This window comes from Marasmius oreades, chromosome 11 (assembly GCF_018924745.1).
Source record: "Marasmius oreades isolate 03SP1 chromosome 11, whole genome shotgun sequence".
Lineage (NCBI taxonomy): Eukaryota > Fungi > Basidiomycota > Agaricomycetes > Agaricales > Marasmiaceae > Marasmius > Marasmius oreades.
The window spans coordinates 1,302,424-1,321,461 of record NC_057333.1 but is presented as its reverse complement, the minus strand read 5'-3'; the positions used below and the strand labels follow the sequence as shown (position 1 = coordinate 1,321,461).

At 44.5% G+C, this 19,038-nt stretch overlaps 4 protein-coding genes across 4 annotated transcripts; all 4 read left to right on the top strand.

Moving 5' to 3' along the window:
- Positions 1-2,774: 2,774 nt before the first annotated feature.
- E1B28_003251 (uncharacterized protein) lies at positions 2,775-3,269 on the top strand (the record flags this gene model as incomplete). Its single annotated transcript, XM_043160222.1, has 2 exons — positions 2,775-2,975; positions 3,036-3,269. The coding sequence occupies 2 exons, from the start codon at positions 2,775-2,777 to the stop codon at positions 3,267-3,269; spliced, it is 435 nt and encodes a 144-aa protein (XP_043002178.1).
- A 57-nt stretch (positions 3,270-3,326) lies between these two features.
- E1B28_003250 (uncharacterized protein) lies at positions 3,327-3,971 on the top strand (the record flags this gene model as incomplete). Its single annotated transcript, XM_043160221.1, has 1 exon — positions 3,327-3,971. The coding sequence occupies one exon, from the start codon at positions 3,327-3,329 to the stop codon at positions 3,969-3,971; it is 645 nt and encodes a 214-aa protein (XP_043002177.1).
- A 1,628-nt stretch (positions 3,972-5,599) lies between these two features.
- E1B28_003249 (uncharacterized protein) lies at positions 5,600-7,466 on the top strand (the record flags this gene model as incomplete). Its single annotated transcript, XM_043160220.1, has 3 exons — positions 5,600-6,071; positions 6,171-7,069; positions 7,122-7,466. 3 exons carry the CDS (start codon positions 5,600-5,602, stop codon positions 7,464-7,466), a joined length of 1,716 nt encoding a protein of 571 aa, XP_043002176.1.
- A 542-nt stretch (positions 7,467-8,008) lies between these two features.
- Positions 8,009-10,608, top strand: E1B28_003248 (uncharacterized protein; the record flags this gene model as incomplete). Its single annotated transcript, XM_043160219.1, has 12 exons — positions 8,009-8,053; positions 8,108-8,292; positions 8,344-8,764; positions 8,837-9,049; positions 9,109-9,138; positions 9,205-9,234; positions 9,338-9,407; positions 9,461-9,974; positions 10,035-10,139; positions 10,191-10,302; positions 10,352-10,388; positions 10,439-10,608. 12 exons carry the CDS (start codon positions 8,009-8,011, stop codon positions 10,606-10,608), a joined length of 1,932 nt encoding a protein of 643 aa, XP_043002175.1.
- Between the last annotated feature and the right edge of the window lie 8,430 nt (positions 10,609-19,038).

Below are 19,038 nucleotides of genomic sequence, written 5' to 3'. Positions count from 1 at the left end.
TACTCCACTTACCTTAATCTCCGTACTACCCATTAAAGCCTAGACTATCGGCTTGGGAGTCGGCGGTCCGAATACAAATCCGACTATTGGATCCGTCTCGGACCTTGTACATTCTATCCTATATAAGATGTACGACTTAGTAGTTACATTCTTTAGAATTAAACTTGACTCTGGTTTCCCAGTGACCTGGTCTAAGGCAGCTCGACTCAGGAAGCCATTGTCCAATAACTTCGGCTACTGTCAGGACTCCATCATTCTCTTCAACCTCCTTCACTCTCCTCGTCGCTCTCCGACACGCTCCGATCAACTCCATTTCTTTCCTCTCTTCATCTTAGATCCTTCCTCTTTTAGTATATCCTTCAGTACATATCTTATATCTTATCTTATCGTTTCTCCCTTCGGTTCCGAGTCATTCCGCACGTCCTTAACACATGGCAATCCTATAGGTAAGAAGCCTGATTTCAGCTGGCTTATAAGAATTTTATAATAACAGCAAGTGAGCATGCTATGCAGCTGTCTTACTGGACAGTGTGTCGTAAACAGTGGGCAGTAGACCCTGGCACACGCCATACATTTCTTATAACCACACCTGACAGATGATACTGGAATTCCTATAAGATCAGTACACAGTCTGTTGTGTACAAGATATAACAGGCTGAACATCATGGGTGCTATTTTGATTGGCTGATTTCTTCGAGAACTGAGGGCTGCCCATATGTACTTGCGTTCGACATCTAAATTGAGAAGAACATCATAGCAGAAAAGTGCTCCTGCAGCAACTAAATGGGTGGACCGTGAGGGCACATTGCCGAAGTTTAAGGTTATCGTACCTTGGACGAACTGTCAACGACCAGTCAATGTGAAATTTATTGAGATTATGGATGGAACTCACCCTGACAAACAATCCATCTCGAATTGTCTCCAACACATCCACTGGGGGTATCTCAACCATTGGGATTTTTGGATATGGGAATGAAGGAGGATAAAGATCCTTGGATAGGACCTATAAGTCACCCCACTAAACAGCATTTTGACCTCAGTTATGGTTATGGATGCAAAGATAGACTGAACTCTGAGTTGGCAACACAGCATATTGACATGTGTGCCATGCGTACATGAGCTTTAGGGCAGGTTCCAAAAGGCCTCAGTAGCCACATGATCGATCTTGATTGCTGTTAGTAACACTGCCAGTAGCCTCCATCTCCAGACTCCAGGGTGGAGAAAGAAGACTCAACTTTCCGTCGTTCTGTCACATGAAACTGCAAACAAAGACCTGATCACGATATCAGTGATGGGGAGGCCTTGAAGTAATCATGATATCTTTCAGCAACGTTCTCGGATTCCAAGAGTCAGAGCAGTTCCTCTGACAGGAAGCACCCTATCACACAGTCAGGTTCTTCAATTGAAGCCTTCAAGCTTCAACAGCACTGGTTGATTTTGGAAGTAATATCTCAGTGACATCTGTTAGTGTGTTATGACTAGTCACTGCCCAGAGCATAGTGTTCTCATTGGGTCAGGTCAGGTCAGGTCAGGTCGTGCCAGGTCAGGTCACATCAGGTCAAATGGACCCATTTAAGGACTCAGGTCAGGTCAAAAACCCGACCCGACCTGGGTTAACCCATGGGTCAAGAAGGATTTTCCCACTTTTCTAGTTGAGCCCCCATATTGCTTTAACCTGTGTGGGACTTGCTTTTTTTTCTATAGTTCTTTGCATCTTTTGGAAACTTCAAGAAATTAGTGTATTTACAACTATATATTCTCCATATTTTAATCAATAAGCTCATTAATCATGGAGACTCAAGAGCAAGCACAGATGATAGTGGTTATAGGGTCAGTTGTGACTGGGTCAGAAGTGGGACATGCAGCACATAACTTAGCCAAATTGGGGTTGACTTAGCACGTGAGCTACCGGCTTCAAAAGATTTAATATAGCAATGTACCCATATGTATAAATAAAAAATATAAAATTTTTTTTTTTTTTCGTGACCCATTGGGTTTTTCAGGTTGGACCACGTGGTTAACGGGCCGAACCCGGGTTGGTAAATAGGTTTACCAGGAACCCAGTCACCGGCCTGGGTCACGCTTTTGGGTCACAGGTCAGGTTCGACCTGGGTCGAACCTAGTGCACCCGCGATTAGGTCAAAGTTATTAGCAATACTAATTAGCAGTATCCCTAGAACCCTCAAATATTTGACACTAATTAGGTTACTTATTGCTAATTAGGGTTCACAGCGCTCCTTTAGATGTACAAACATTCTTTAAGCAGTTTTGAGAAAATTTGCTCACACTTTCAATTCCATGTGGCGTGAAAGTGTCACATGTGAGTGGCAGTGTTAAATCCTGTCGCGTTCAGAACGCATCTCTCACCCTTTGCTGGTACTTTCTTGTATTCAAGCTCAACAAATGGAAGTCGAGAAGGCAAAAGACCTCCACCAGCTAAAGTTCTAATGAGTAACCTACCAAATGCCCTCCCATTATACTTGGAAATGGAGACCCTCCACCCTCTTCTCTTTTCCTGGTCTATCGGTGATGAATCCCAATGAGATGTCGGTGGACGTTATCTGACGCCGGCTGACAGATTTGTGAGAATTCCGACAAATCCAACGTGTTTGGACAAACGCTGACACAATGCTGACTGTGTCTTCGAGTCTTTGTCTTCTTTCCTTCCTCCATTTCCGTTTTGAACACACCGTCTTGTATCGTCACTCATAATAGCTTCAAATAATTATTTTTTTCTCTCAAAGTCCCTTCTGTGCATCTTTTCCCTCACCAGCATGTCCACACAACGCAAGAAACAGAGCAAATACATCTGTACCTGCCAGAGGTTCTGCCACGCTCGACTGCCTGAAGGCAAAACAGTTTCAAGGACCATATACTACACACATGCAAAGCAGAGAGAGTTGGAAAGTGGGCTCACCATAGAGGAATTGCAGAAAGTCGAGGGTAGAACTAGAAGGAAAAAGCAGAGAACTTCGGTATGTGCATAAGCTTGTCATCTTGTGTACATTATACCTCTAATAACAAGGTTTTCTTAGTATAATTATCCTCAATCCACTCCAAGAGAGATAGAAGAAGACACAATTCAACACTCCTCCGAGGCAAGCCCCAGTAACGAAAATGTCGGAGAGGGAGCAGATACTGGAATAAGCGGCTTGGGCCTTGACAATAATACTGGGAATTCATGCAATTACGACGAAGGAAGTTACGATGACCTTGACGATGACCCGGACAGCATCGAGAACGACTACGGCGAAGCTGCTTCAGCTTGACCAGATGTAACACCAGTCAACTTTTTTGTCGAATCTAATGTTGACGGCATACAAGAAATGATCAATTTCGTACAGAACTACGACTTCGAGGAGGAGAAGAGGCAATGGACTGAGGAACAATGGGATCAGTTCCTCAACCTGGTTCAAGAGATATTAGATCTCTCTGACTCCCAGCTGCACATCTCCCTCCATTTCTATCTCATTCTATCTCACACATCAGAAGAGACATACACCCGGCTACGACAAGTATACAACCAGGAACACCCGGATAGGCCGCTTTTGTCGTATGATCAAACCCGTCGCCGTCTTCATGCTATTACAGGCATCTTTCCTCTCCATGTGGACAAATGCAAGAACAACTGCTTGGCGTTCTATGGACCCTACACCAAGCTTTTGAGATGCCCATACTGCGATGAAGAGCAGTTTGATCGTAACGAGAAGCCGAGGTCGACCTTCACCACCATACCTATTGGACCCCAGCTACAGGCCCTATGGCAGCATCCCAAATCAGCAGAGGCACTCCACTCACGTTCACGCTGCACGACTCAAGTACTTGAAGAACGCTATAGCCATGAAGGCATCAAGAGCTATAGCGATATCATTTACGGGTCTGACTACTTGGATGCAGTGGAAAATGGGACAATTAACGAGGACATGATGGTGCTGCTGTACTCAGAGGATGCTGCACAGCTCTACCGGTAATGGGCGAAGTATACCACTCAAGAGTCAACCTAATATCAGAGCTATGGGAGTAGCACCAACACCAAATCAACCCAAAAACTAGTAAACCTCCATGTAAAGTCTATCAATAACTCCACACACCAGGAAAGATTGCAAGGGTGGACTGCTTGGCAAAGGTTACGCACAAGATCACAGTCTCAATATCGTATGAAGATCTTATGAAATCAATGTGTATCTGCAAGTGTAAAACACCACAGCTACGGGGATTCTAGGGTTTGTAGTGGCTCTGTTTATTGTCCAGTGGACTAAGTGGGACTGTGAATTTTGTCTACGGTAAGACTAATTCGAACGATTGGAGACTATTGCCCTCGACGGACACGAAAACTAAGTCCTCGGCGGACACGAACGCTAAGACCCTCGATGGATCACGAAACAGTAATCAAGACCTCGGTGGCCTACGGACGGATAGTTCTCAAGTTTGACCTCGACGGTCTCGTATAGTTCAAATCAAATCTTATCGTTTCACTGCACAAAGACAGGGCAAATCTCTCTCTATTGGTGTCAAGAGCAGTTACTCACAGGCAACCCACTCAGGACTTTCCTATGCACGGGTAGTACTTTTTTTATCTACGGATACATGAGCTGCTTTTATACTACTTCTACGCTAGCTTTGTAATCCTATCTCTACTTGTTTCATCTCTAAAAATAATGCACCGTAGCTACGAATCCATGTGGAATCTTATCACTAGGGGCCGCTACATGTGCAGAATTCTTGTCTACGGAGCTTTTCCGTATTCGAATCATATGTTTTGGACCAATCTGGACCGTTCTTCATTCTTGTTTCAGCATGTAGAATGGACCTACATAGGCGTACCATATGGTATTTCCTGCCTACGGACCTTATCCTGCATTTCGACGTTATCAAATCATATGGACTTTGTGTGTCCAAGTAGTTCCAGCATATGGATCCAGAGTTCCGAATCACCGTAGCACATGAACAGCGTGGACTCCAAGATCCGTTGTTCATTCCTGCCTGGTTCCTAGGTACTCTATCTGTGATCTGGGATCTGTATCATGTCTTTTTGTCTTTTCCTCAGATCGGGACTCGATCTATGGTCATATCAAATTTCTCCTAGTCTGTGTGGTCCTATGTCCGATTTCTTGTCAACTAAATCCCCCGTAGAAGTAGGTACTCCTAGTATGAAGGTCTTCTGACTCCGTTAAGTTCTGCTACGAACGGTTCTGTGAAGACTACAAGTCTTCTAATAGTACAATCCCTTGATATGCCAGTGCATAGTAGAATGTAGAGAGTAGAACTTGGTGAATTACCGCTTAAGTCCTCTGCTCATAGTGTTCTACAGGTTTCGAACGGTCATACAGTTTTCTGACACGATCTACAGCTCTCTCTAACTGGTCTAGCTGTGCCTACGGCACATTCTACTAGTGGCACTAGCTTTAACTACCAATTCCGGCTCACTCTAGTTCTTAATACGATAAATATCGCTCCGTAGCACTGTTTAAAGTGCAAAAAGAACCGTGTAGCATAGTCAACTAAGTCGCATTACCGGGACAAGCAGTCAAGTACGCTTTTCAGAATCGCAATATCTGGGGATCTCGACCCAGACATTCGACATCTCGAACACTCCGTCATGCCGCTCTTTGTAATAGGACGACCAAATACAGCTACCCACGACTCCTTCAAACTTCCTACTCTGGCACATCTAGCCGCCTGTCAACGACGCGGTGTACCCATCTGGGACGCACTACTGAACAAGTCCTCAAGAAAATATCCTTTTCTCCTCTTCGCTCTCACAGATACTGTTGCTACGGCCCACATGAGTAAATCTGTGGGTCACCATGGGTGTAGTGGCTGTCAGCTTCTGTGTGAAATGCCTGGACACCATAAACCTGGGGTTGGAACCTATTATCCTGCCCTGTTGCGACTGAACAGCACTCGTCTTCCCCCTTCATCAGCTCATCCAGACATTGACGTTGACTTGGTCACCACTCCCACTGTCGAGAGCTATTGTTCACGTCTATCGCTTGTTATGAATTCAATGACCTTGGGGCAGTACAAGAAACAACGAAAGAAAACAGGAATACGGGGACCATCTCTGTTTAGTGCACTTCCTAACTCACTCCCATGCCCAAAGCTTTTCCCAGCAGACCTCATGCACCTGGTCTACAATATAGGCCAGCTTATGCTTCAGCTCTTCTGAGGAACCATTGAATACAACGGCGCTGATGACCTGGCACTCGCTGACTTCACAATTTTAAGCGACCCTGATGATTTTGCTGCCTTCGGAACTGCTGTCGCCCATGCAAGACCCTTCATTCCAACCAATGTCGAAACACGGGCACCTCGGAACCCTGCTGAGAAGATAAACAGTGGATACAAAGCCTCGGAGTACTATACACTCATTTTCAGCCTCTGTCCTGGCTTGTTCTATGGGAGACTTCCTGATTACCTCTACAAGCACTTCTGCCAGCTGGTTTTGGCTATTCGACTTGTGCATCGGCGACACAAGTCACACCAAGAATTGCTTGAAGCCCAGCAAAACCTCAAAGAGTTCGTTGTGTTGTTCGAACATTACTATTACCAACGCAAAATTAACTGCCTTCACTTCGTTCGCCCATGTATTCATGCCTTGCTCCACATCTTTGATGAACTGTTGCGTGTTGGTTCGCTTGCTGAGGTATCCCAATGGACAATGGAACGAACTATCGGGAACTATGAGCGACGCATCCGACTTCCAGCTGACCCCTATGGAAATCTAAACCAGGAAATTATTGAACAAGCAACGACAAATGCTCTCGTTGCCATGGATCCATCCTTTTGTGCTCCGAAAACACAAAATCAGTGGCTATCTATTGATATTGGTTCACGTTATGTATCTCTCCATCCACGCGGAACCCATCTCATGGAACCATCTGTCACTGTTGCATTCAGAGCATTCTGTGAAGCAAACAGTTGGACATTTGAGCGTCAAACGGACATCAACTCACCACAGGTGACATGGTTTGCACGTTTGCGCCTTCCAAATGGGCAAGAGGCTCGGTCTCTCTGGAAGGAAGGAAATTGGGAAATTGAGTTGGTGCGACGAGCCCGGAATGTCAAGGTGAGCTCCTTCCAGTTGTGTTTGAGTGAGGTATACCTATCTGAATAATTAGATATCCCTCTCAATGGAATTACGGTACGCCGAAGTTCTATACTACTTTACAGTTATGCAAGGAAATACCCGATTTACGCTTGCGGCCGTAACATTGTACTCATGCCCACACCCGGATATTCTCGAGAAGTCTCTCAAGATGTTGAAGGTGTGCACAAAAGAAGAGGATGTACAAATTATTGATGCTAAATGGATTGTGGAAGTTGTTGGAATGATTCCATTCCGGCGGGCAGAAATTTCGTGGGATGACAAGGAGGAGGTAAATGAATATTTCATACTTGAAAAATTCTATTCAAATGTAGTTATTCATAGTGTAGAGGATGAGGAGAGCGAGGAAGAATACTGAATATAACTTCATACGTCTCAAGAGGCCCGGCGCCTATTTACATGCGGTGACGCGTTGCAAGGCATTCCCTAACTTTGTTGACTTCCATCCACCACCACTACCGCTCTTTGACTTTCTCTCTGCTCTCTGCTCTGTTCTCTGCTTTCTCCGCTCTCTATTTAATTTTTTATTGTAACTTCCTTAATTATAATGCCTCAAAACTTGCAATTAACTGGTACATGCAGTCAAATTCTATTTTTTTTTGTCTATCACTGACTTAACAGCGATGGTGTTGACAGGACTGCTTCAACAGATGCTTCACGAAGATGAGATAATTGAAAGTAATATTGTACGTTTCCAAACAGTTATTAAGTCTAAGTGGTACAGCTTACTCCTCTACAAGGAACAACGCAACCACCAAGGGACAAGTGTATTATCGCAGTACTTCAACCAGACGCTGTTTAATCAACAAAATTGTAATCCATGTAACGAAAATGTAATGCTTTCTTTTATTTACCAAGTATATGCTAACAATATCCCAGAATATTGGCCAAACAACTGAAATGCAAAGTTTTATGAATCCACCTAACATGGAGAACCGTTATCAAGTAAGTCTCTATTCTTATCTTAAGCTGTACTAACAATATCAGCATAATATCCAGACTTTCCTTTGCCTCGTTAATCCAACGTATATTGCCAACAATCCAACATTATCTGCACAGATCAAGTCCATCACTGCCGATGTTCTCCGTGCCACCAGAAACATGTCATTCCTCGAGCTTGAACGGGACAGGGATTGCCTGGCTATGGAAGTTCGCAATCTTACGAGGAAAAATGATCACCTTCAGTACGTTGTGTTCTTCCTCTTCAGCCATATCTGCTAACTAATTTGATACAGAGACACCATATTCTCAGTTCTCAATTCTCAACCACTTACCAGTACCTCCCACTCACCAATGCTCTTGACCCACTCAACGTTGGACTCAGCCATATCCACCCCATCGTGTGCCAACACTGACATCACTGCCAGGAATTCAAATCGACCCATGCGTGAGGACTGCAACGTGGACTGGTGGGACTGTCCTCCAGCCAAAGACCCCGAGGCCTTCAGCCATGTCAAGGTCAAGAACGGCAAAGGTGTTTTCGCCTGGATGCAAGAATCGGACAGACAGCACATCACATACGAGAAGATGAAGAAGTGTTACGGGGATCACCGCATGTTCTGGAACAGTCAAGACACCAAGAACTTACTGAAAAACTTTTCCAACATCCGCTATGAACAGCGGGATGCGGTCGTCGAGTTTTTGGAGAGCCGAAATGTTTGGTTGAAGCTATGTGATGGCAACTGGAAGGCTATCGAGGTCGTCAAGAAGAATTACTATTGATGCAAGACTGGGACTGAAGAGGGTAAGGAAGAGGAAGATGGGTCGGATGAAGGTGAAGAGAGGAAGAAGAACTCGAAGTATCCACAAGACAAGAGGAAATGTCGAAGCAACAACACTTCCCTTTCTATAGATGACGTCTCCAACTCCGATGCTGACTCTGGGAACGGCTCTGGGAATGAAAATGTATCGCTGCCATCAAAGAAACAGAAGTCAGACAAAGTAAGTCTTTATTTGTGCCGAAATTCATACAAGCTAATAAACACGTCGGGCCTTCTCAGGATTCAAAAGGGAAAGGAAATGAATTAATGGTAAGTCTTTCCTTTGTATCGAGTTTCATTGATGTACTGACATGCCCTCCTTTTGCTTCACTTCAGATCATGAATGGGAAAATTAGCTCCAACAAGGTTTGTTTTTGTTAATTGTCTACTTCATGCATTGACTCGTTAATCAGAAAATGACTGCTACTATAATTGCCAACCGGCCATAAGCAAACTGTCATTTCTAAAGGTTCTGGATGTTGACGAGCCTTTCAGACGGCTCACATCTGTAACCAACATGGACATGCTAGCTCAACAAGGTGTGTACTTATTTCGATCTCGAGTCATTATGCTTATCCAGGCTACTTTATAGCCCCGTCCACATTGAAGTTACTGCTCATTGAATCAACTGGAAGCCTTCTGGCAACCTCAACAGCCACAACACTACGCACCACTCTACCAGTCGCCGACACTGACGTTCAATCCCCTACCACTTCTGATGTCATCACTACCCCCAATCTATCCACTCAGAAGCCTCTGCCTTCATATCCGCTCATCAAAGAATTCACCCGCAAAGCCAAGGCTCTTCCCAAATCGATTCCAACTGCACCGAAGGCCCACCCATTAGCCCAATATGCCAGCTATGCCGAGCAACCCCAAAATCTGACCAAGGACATTCCCGACGAGGAGCTTTGGAAGGAATTTGACACTGGCCTGACAAACCTCATACCGAATGGAGCTGTCGAGAGTAGAACACACCTTGTTGTGCGTGGCAAGTACAGACTTTCTGGCCTTGTAGGGTTAGTACGACACCTTGCATACGACCGTCAAATGGATTGCATAGTGTTGGAGCCGAAGCTCGAGCACCTTATCCAGGCTATTGACGTGTGAGTGGATTGTACCAGTCTAACATTTTTAACTGCAACCTGACAATTTGATAACATAAGGGTTACTGCTGCCGCCAATGCCAAGCAATCTATCAAGGCAGCAACAGCCACAACGGTACGAAAGAAGAAGGCACTTCAGATTCCGACCAATATGATATCCCCCAAGTACGTCGCCATACTGCTCCCTTCTTATATTGGTACTCACGCTCATCTCAGATGGCTGTACGCAGCAGATTGGCAGAACTTACCTGAAAACAAGGGCAAGTCGGCAGATGACTTCGAAGCTCATTGGGCCGATTTTGAAAAGATGAATAAGGACGAACTTGAGGTACTTTTCAGTTTCTTTGTGCATACTACATTTATTTATATCATTATAGCGCTACCAACAGTTGTCGAGGGAAAAAAAACTCGGAGGTAAGTAAACATTTCGACTCACATGTTCTTCGGCTAATGGGAGTCTCTAGAAAGCTACATCAGTAACGGCAACAGGGAAAGCCATTCGAAAGCGAGGGAAAGGCAAGGCTATGGCCCGTGGAGGACAGTAAGGGGGGTGGGGAATGCTGGGAATGCTGGGAATGCTAGGTATAAATCAAGTCATGTCGGAAATCCGCTGCAATCCACTATTGTCAAGTAATGTATTGCAATGTCAGAAGTATTCATACAGTATCGGACAACAGCGTACAATGGCAGAAAAAACTAGTGCCCCTTATTAAGGCACATGGAATCTGAATCGGTCGGCTGAAAACTGCCAATGTCCGATAGCGTTATCGTGCTGAAAATCGGATTTGACCCTAAAATGCATATTTTTAATCATTTTAATAACATTTGAGTTATAAAATAAGGGAATGTAGGACTAGGGTGAGCCCGAATTACTAGTCAAAGCACAAGCCTCTACGTGAGACTTTAGCAGTACAAAAAGTACGGAATTAGAAAGATGAGAGACTTCGCGAGGTTTCGAAAACGGTAGAAACCTCAAGAAGCAGCCTCTTAAAAACCTTCGTCTTTTGAATAGAAGGCCTCGTCTTACTTGTGGAATGCTTGGGGCGAACATAGGGAATTTATTGAACACTTTACTTTGACTTCACAAAGTATTGTTGGACAACTCGGACTTAAAGGAATTAACGAAGGATATATTGGACAAAGGACCTACATGCGGATCTAGGATAGAAATATCCGGCTCCCATGAAGTCATAGGAAAAAGGAAAGGATTACAATGTTCCGAAAACAAAGGAAATCTAGACCTCGCGAGGTTGACATGACAGTTGTTACCAAAGACAGGAACCCAGGAAATATGTCATGAGCGGCGACTGGTTCCTTTCCTTATTTAGAGGACAACAGGACGAGGGTGACATAGGAGATATGTTTCCAAGGATATGTGGGCAACTCGGAGACCTCGGGAAGTCTAGGCTCTGTCATCGTAACATGGATACAGACAGGGGATTCTTGGCTTATTATTTTATTCATGGTTTCTGGCACAATCTCTTGTATTATGCCTGATTAGGCGAGTTTCTGTTCGACTGAAAGGGATTTTATTATTATTCTCAAGTTTACTACATATCTTGGACTTTTATTATTTTTATTTCAAAAAGTGTATATAAGGAGGGAGGGTAGCAGGAATTTTCCCCCAGCAGCCTACAAGCGGAGACGCAGTTCACCTACTAGGACTAGCTCAAGGATTTTACCTTTGCCCCTCACTTCGTCGAAGTTTGGTGTTTTGTGTTTGGATTGATTTGGACCTATTGCAATTTGGATTTGATTGGATTGTTATTGGAATTGAACTTGAATTTTGAAGTCAATTTGGACTTATATTGAACTGGAATTGCATTTGGACTTGATCGGAAATTTGAACTTGAACTTGAACTTCGCGAAGTCTTGAGAAAAGCTTTGTTGAATCCTTATTGTTGAAATATTGAATTAGTGTTTTGTCCTGTCATTTGATAAGAAGGAATAGAAACTTGATTGAATCTTAAAAACCGAATATCCCTATATTCTCTCTTTCTTAGTGCCTCTTAGTGCAAACTAAAGCCTTAAGAATACCGACCTCCACCCCTTACACTTGTGTATACTCTTCTTGGTGTGGTTTTGGTTTGCACACTTCGTGCTTGAGGTGTGTTTGCTAGCCATATTTAGTGGTGTTACACAGAGTTATTAGCGTCCGAAAACAACTCCGAATAAGTACTTTCAGAGCCATTGGCAGACACTATCGGACATCAGCAGATAAATTCCAGTGGGAGGTATATGTCCAATACTGTCCGCCAATGTCAGATAGCGTCTGCGGAAACCTCACTGGGGATGAATGGGTGAAGGATGTGGGGAAGGATGGGACAATAAATCACCATGGAGGATGCTATTCCCATTGGATGTCATTTGTACCATAGATTATAGCAGCTAGTGTTGTTGAGGGCCAGGTCGGGCTCAAAACCCTGGGGTCAGGTCAGGTTTCTGAGGGTCACATCAGCAAAAATCCGGCCACGCTGCCATGCCGCTGTATACCTCGGGATCTGTTGTCTGGACCACAATCTGAGGTACCAGGTGGCAGGGCCATTTAATACTACTCGAGGGTTTGTAAGACTATCGTGACAGTGTCGCGACCATATTCGCAAGACTGTCGCCCACAGAACAATTTGTTGCCACACCTGAGGGTGTTTGCAACGAGTTGTGCCCAGTTGCAGCGGGTTGGGGGGCGTAGTGAGGTGTTACAGGCATTTCAACATGTTTAGAGGGTCATGGCCGATTATGGGAGTCAGAAGGAGTTCTGGAGTGTAACAGTGAGTTGTCGAAGTTGCAATGACTGCAACCCCTCAAAGCCAATAATAGCAATTTATATGAATAGCAGGTATGGGAAGGGAGTTAAAACATAGGTCACCACAACCTCAAAAAAAAACAAGCAAATATTCGTAAGAAAAATAAGAAACAGACTATATTCATTCTAGATACACGTACACACATACACTAAAGCAGTTAAGTACCATAAACCTGCAACGACATCAAAGGTTGTCAATGACACAATACAAGCCGCACCTTACAAAGCATCCTCCTGGCCGGATCGAGAGCTGATAATACACATCAGCTACAGACAACGAGGTTGAAACAAAAAATAGATACATACATGATGGAGTGTCAAGAAGGAGGGAGAAGCGACAACGAGCTGCGCCGGTAATGCAACTTAGTTGACTATGCTACACGGTTCTTTTTGCACTTTAAACAGTGCTACGGAGCGATATTTATCGTATTAAGAACTAGAGTGAGCCGGAATTGGTAGTTAAAGCTAGTGCCACTAGTAGAATGTGCCGTAGGCACAGCTAGACCAGTTAGAGAGAGCTGTAGATCGTGTCAGAAAACTGTATGACCGTTCGAAACCTGTAGAACACTATGAGCAGAGGACTTAAGCGGTAATTCACCAAGTTCTACTCTCTACATTCTACTATGCACTGGCATATCAAGGGATTGTACTATTAGAAGACTTGTAGTCTTCACAGAACCGTTCGTAGCAGAACTTAACGGAGTCAGAAGACCTTCATACTAGGAGTACCTACTTCTACGGGGGATTTAGTTGACAAGAAATCGGACATAGGACCACACAGACTAGGAGAAATTTGATATGACCATAGATCGAGTCCCGATCTGAGGAAAAGACAAAAAGACATGATACAGATCCCAGATCACAGATAGAGTACCTAGGAACCAGGCAGGAATGAACAACGGATCTTGGAGTCCACGCTGTTCATGTGCTACGGTGATTCGGAACTCTGGATCCATATGCTGGAACTACTTGGACACACAAAGTCCATATGATTTGATAACATCGCAATGCAGGATAAGGTCCATAGGCAGGAAATACCATATGGTACGCCTATGTAGGTCCATTCTACATGCTGAAACAAGAATGAAGAACGGTCCAGATTGGTCCAAAACATATGATTCGAATACGGAAAAGCTCCGTAGACAAGAATTCTGCACATGTAGCGGCCCCTAGTGATAAGATTCCACATGGATTCGTAGCTACGGTGCATTATTTTTAGAGATGAAACAAGTAGAGATAGGATTACAAAGCTAGCGTAGAAGTAGTATAAAAGCAGCTCATGTATCCGTAGATAAAAAAAGTACTACCCGTGCATAGGAAAGTCCTGAGTGGGTTGCCTGTGAGTAACTGCTCTTGACACCAATAGAGAGAGATTTGCCCTGTCTTTGTGCAGTGAAACGATAAGATTTGATTTGAACTATACGAGACCGTCGAGGTCAAACTTGAGAACTATCCGTCCGTAGGCCACCGAGGTCTTGATTACTGTTTCGTGATCCATCGAGGGTCTTAGCGTTCGTGTCCGCCGAGGACTTAGTTTTCGTGTCCGTCGAGGGCAATAGTCTCCAATCGTTCGAATTAGTCTTACCGTAGACAAAATTCACAGTCCCACTTAGTCCACTGGACAATAAACAGAGCCACTACAAACCCTAGAATCCCCGTAGCTGTGGTGTTTTACACTTGCAGATACACATTGATTTCATAAGATCTTCATACGATATTGAGACTGTGATCTTGTGCGTAACCTTTGCCAAGCAGTCCACCCTTGCAATCTTTCCTGGTGTGTGGAGTTATTGATAGACTTTACATGGAGGTTTACTAGTTTTTGGGTTGATTTGGTGTTGGTGCTACTCCCGTAGCTCTGATATTAGGTTGACTCTTGAGTGGTATACTTCACCCATTACCGGTCATCGACCTAGGCCCAGGGTGAGGTTGAGGTTAAGGGCCAAACATGAAAAGAGCTCTTGTTGACGATGCTGCAGGCTAGGGTTACCAAAGCCGTTGAAAAACTGCGCATATACCGTCAGAAAATACTCAGAACATAAAAGGAACGAAATAACACGCACCAAGGTGATGATGTTCTCAGATTTCCTGTCTTCTCACCCATCTCCTTCTCAATTGTCTCGGCCTTTGGGTTAGTAATGGCAATGGAGGAATGTTCTAGACGAGGATATTGATAGGCTATGTAAGTAGAAGACTGGGAGGGGTAATGCGTGAAAGACGTACAATCGCGCACAAGTCAGCACAATGAAATGGGGGGAGAGAAGAAAGAGGCGAGGGACGGGACATGGATGTGGGTGACGACTTTATAGGACCTTGATGTTTGTTGGAATTTGGCACTCTGACAAAGTTTTACTTAGAACAGATGTCTAGCTAAAATAAAGAGAACATACCAGAAGACCGTGAACAGCTCCAGCAAGTACATGGACAAAGCGTCACAGATGGTGATTTCTTGCACCACAGAACCATGGATACGTCATCTGGATTGTCGCCGGGGAGGAGAGGCTGTCAAGGACGCGTTGAGGTGGAGAAGGGGAGGAGGGGATGGTGGTAGAGGGAAAAGGATCGTGGGAAAGAACATTGAGATCCCGGGCTGTCCTTGGCAACTGGGAAATCGCCGAAAACGTCGCAAAGGCCGGGACTGGCACAATGCCCACAATGCGTCAAAATGCCTACTACTCGCCATAATGCCTGCTACGGATTTCAAAGAGTAGCATCCAGTAAGTCCAGTTTTTGACTGCCTTACATCGAATCCCATGGCCCTTCCAACAGCATTGTGACCCCCTTGAAACCTGCACTTCGGGTGGTAGACATTGGAGAGGGTTTGATTGAATTTTATTTTTATTGCAAGACTGCCACAATATAATTATAAGACTCTCGCCATGTTCATTACTCATAGTATACTGTTATAATTACCACTACCCATGATACCGGCGTCGCAGCGTGGCTGGATTTTTGCTGATGCAGGGCTCACCAAATCTCGAGCCCCCGCCCTAGCCCTCGATAGCCCTAAGCCCGGGGTCAGGTCAGGCTTGAGCCAGGGCTCATGAGTCATCATATTTAGTCATTATTTATCACCATTTCTGGACAGTATTGTGATGTTATCTGTGTAATAACAAGTAGAATTAATGTTGTGGGATGAAAAGCAAGGTTTTGGCCACTGTGAGCTATCATTCCCATCTGAGCATATGATCCAACATTAAATAATCAATAATTGCACTAGAAATGATGGTAATTAGTGAAAATCATAGTATCATTTGTATAACTTGGTATAACTTACATGTGTTGATAAAGAAGGCAGTGAAAAATGTACGGATAAGCGTCCTATAATGGTAAGTATCCCACGTGACTGGGCCCCAGGCCTTGAGCCGGGGTCAGGGCTTTTCAAACTCCAAGCCCGAGCCCTGACCCCCAGTGAAAATCGACAATATTGCTGGTCATTTGCCAGCTATTATCAGGTAAGTGTAAGCGAAATATCTGCCGCTAGGTGGCAACAGTCTGGCAATAGCTAAAATCAATAGTACTGTACATACGTCACTACAAACGTGTCAAGATGTACATGAGCGATGTCGTAATGAACTCAAAAAATGAAAACTCTCGATTAACATAGCTTTCCTGCATTAAAAATGCAACCAAATCAAGAATTTACCTTCCTGGGAGCAACCTCAAGGGGCAGCAAGGGAAGGGATGAACCAATCACTTTATTCAACTTGAAAAGTATCTGTAATGTTGCCGAAATAGTGACTTGTAGCAAAAATCACTCAAATATTAGTTAGTGTACTATCGATTTTAGCTATTGCCAGACTGTTGCCGCCTAGTGGCAGATATTATTGATTGCTGCTCGCTTGCACTTACCCGAATAGCTGACGATAGCTGGTAATCGCCAGTAATATTGTCGATTTTTACTGGGCCTGACCCCAATGAGCCCTTCCAAGAGGGTCGGGCTGGGCTTCAAAAGCCTGGGTCGGGTCAGGTCAGGTCAGAGGGCTTGAGCCCGACCTTCAACAACACTAATAGCAGCGTAGAGTCGGCGACGGGCATAGAGCCAAAAAAGGCCTAATTTGATGAAAATTTCTCCCTCAATTTTTTTTGCTAATTAGTGGCTAATTAGCAATGCTAATATGCTATGCTAAAAAGGTTCGACACGTCTCATGCTAATATGTGGTAATGCGCAACGCCGGTTCTGAGAGCGTGCGCTTAGTCAGCACTAATTTGGCGGGTGTCGCATCTGAAACGTGGCGAATATGAGCACTGACTTTCAACTTGACATGCAACTTCGTGTAGAGTTCAAATCGTAGTACAGACTATGGGAATGGGTAGTACAAATGAATGGCTATATTTGGATATACCTATCATGAGAATCCATCAAATTCCATATTGAATTACTTATAATACTCGGCAGCGCTGTCCTCGCTACTAGTATATTCATCAGAGAAGCTCCCCGGCCGCACTCTGCTTCGTCGTCTCCTACTCCAACCTTCCTATGCTCAGCGACACCTGTCTATAACCCCACAATGTCCTCCTCTAGCTCTCCTGCACCCTCCAACTCAACTTCGGCATTAAACCGTTCAATTGCCCTTTGCAACTCCTCATACTTCTGAGAATGGTTTCTTCCTCTTCCTCTATCCAAAATAGCCCTTGAATTTCTCCTTGACATTTTTGATGAGCTGGAGAGGCATAGACACAGTGCCTTGAGGGAGTTCAGTGTGTTTAATGTGTTCTGGACGAGCGCGTCGCGTTTGTTTACATATGTTTACACTCTATTTTCACTCGATTCACTCATTCCACGGAGAATAGTTAGTTGAGCTTCCTGGAGCTTCTGGCTCCCTGAAACCACTCGGAAATAGGTTTCTGCAACAATTCAAAATGATTTATCGGAGAATAAGTAAAGATTTCCCATTATTCAAGTGTTTACATGTTGCAAAAGCTGGCATTTCACTAAATTCCGGATTTTTCTCCAATAAATCATCTTATTTTTATCCCAAATATTGATATCCCTTAAGAGTTTGAGGGAGTATGTGGCCGATGTTGAGATTAACTCATTCGCCGTTCTTAATTCAGCATTTGGCGGGGAGGCCAGCTGTGGGAACTGCACGCTCGGCTAACTTTTTGGCGGGAGGATTGCGCATTACCATAATATGCTTTGCTAAAAACTCATGGGACCTAATCGCGGGTGCACTAGTCGAACCCGACCTAATGAGAACGTAAGTTTACTTCGGCCCTTTCACCCTCTGCATAGATTTCTTAACAGCACATGCCTCATCATTATTCCAGTAGCCACGGATGCCTTCGTTCTGTGCCCATCCCATTGAAGTGGTCTCGAGGAAAGGATCCGCTCTCGGTGATGACAGGAACGGGACACGACTTTCGACTCGTCTGGACTCTGCAACTGGCACAGTAACAACTTTGTGGTGGGTGATCCAATATCAGTAAGTGGATGCCTATCCATAAGGTTTTTTTCAGATTCTAGTTCCAGATTTTCGGGGGTAATATTGTGGAGCACATCTGGAAATGGTAGTTCCAGACCATAAGCCAATTTTTCAGATTCTGCTCTAGATTTATTCCCCTTATAGTAAGTTACACGTGACACTTAGTGTCGTCGAGCAGGCTGCACTTGTAAGTAGATAGGTTGTACATACAAACAACTAAGCCCTGCTGGCCAACCCCACTAATGCAACCTTCAAATGTCAACCCATTGACCTATTACCTTGAAGACACAGTTTGCACTGACACGACAGAAAGGACGCGCAATGAAAACTTGAGCGTTGGTGGGGTCACGGACTCACGGGTGACCGCGTAATTGGGAGGCGGACGAACATGACGACAAGGTGTGACGTAAAATTGTGTGAATGTGGTGCTTTTTTATGATAAGCGCGGTCGAGTTACCATTTATATCGTCTGGAATCGTGAAAGGGGGGGGGGGGGGTCATTTCAGATAACCAGTCTGGAACGCACCACCAAGGCTCCACAGGAGAGGCAAGCGAGCACAGCATGGACAAATGGAGTCAAGCGTTACCTATTTAGGCTACTTACGACATGAGTCTGAAACTAGAATCTGAAAAAAACCTTATGGATAGGCATCCAGTTACAGGAAAATAAATATAAATAACTGGTTGAAGTCATTGACGATTGGGATTCCGAAACATAGGGGTTTCGGAAGGAAGCCGTGGGTGTTTGAGGCACCGTTCGGGGCATGAATTCAGAGTTAAGTACCACGGAGGGCAGCAACCTTCTTCGATTCGATAACATTGGACCTGTTGCCGT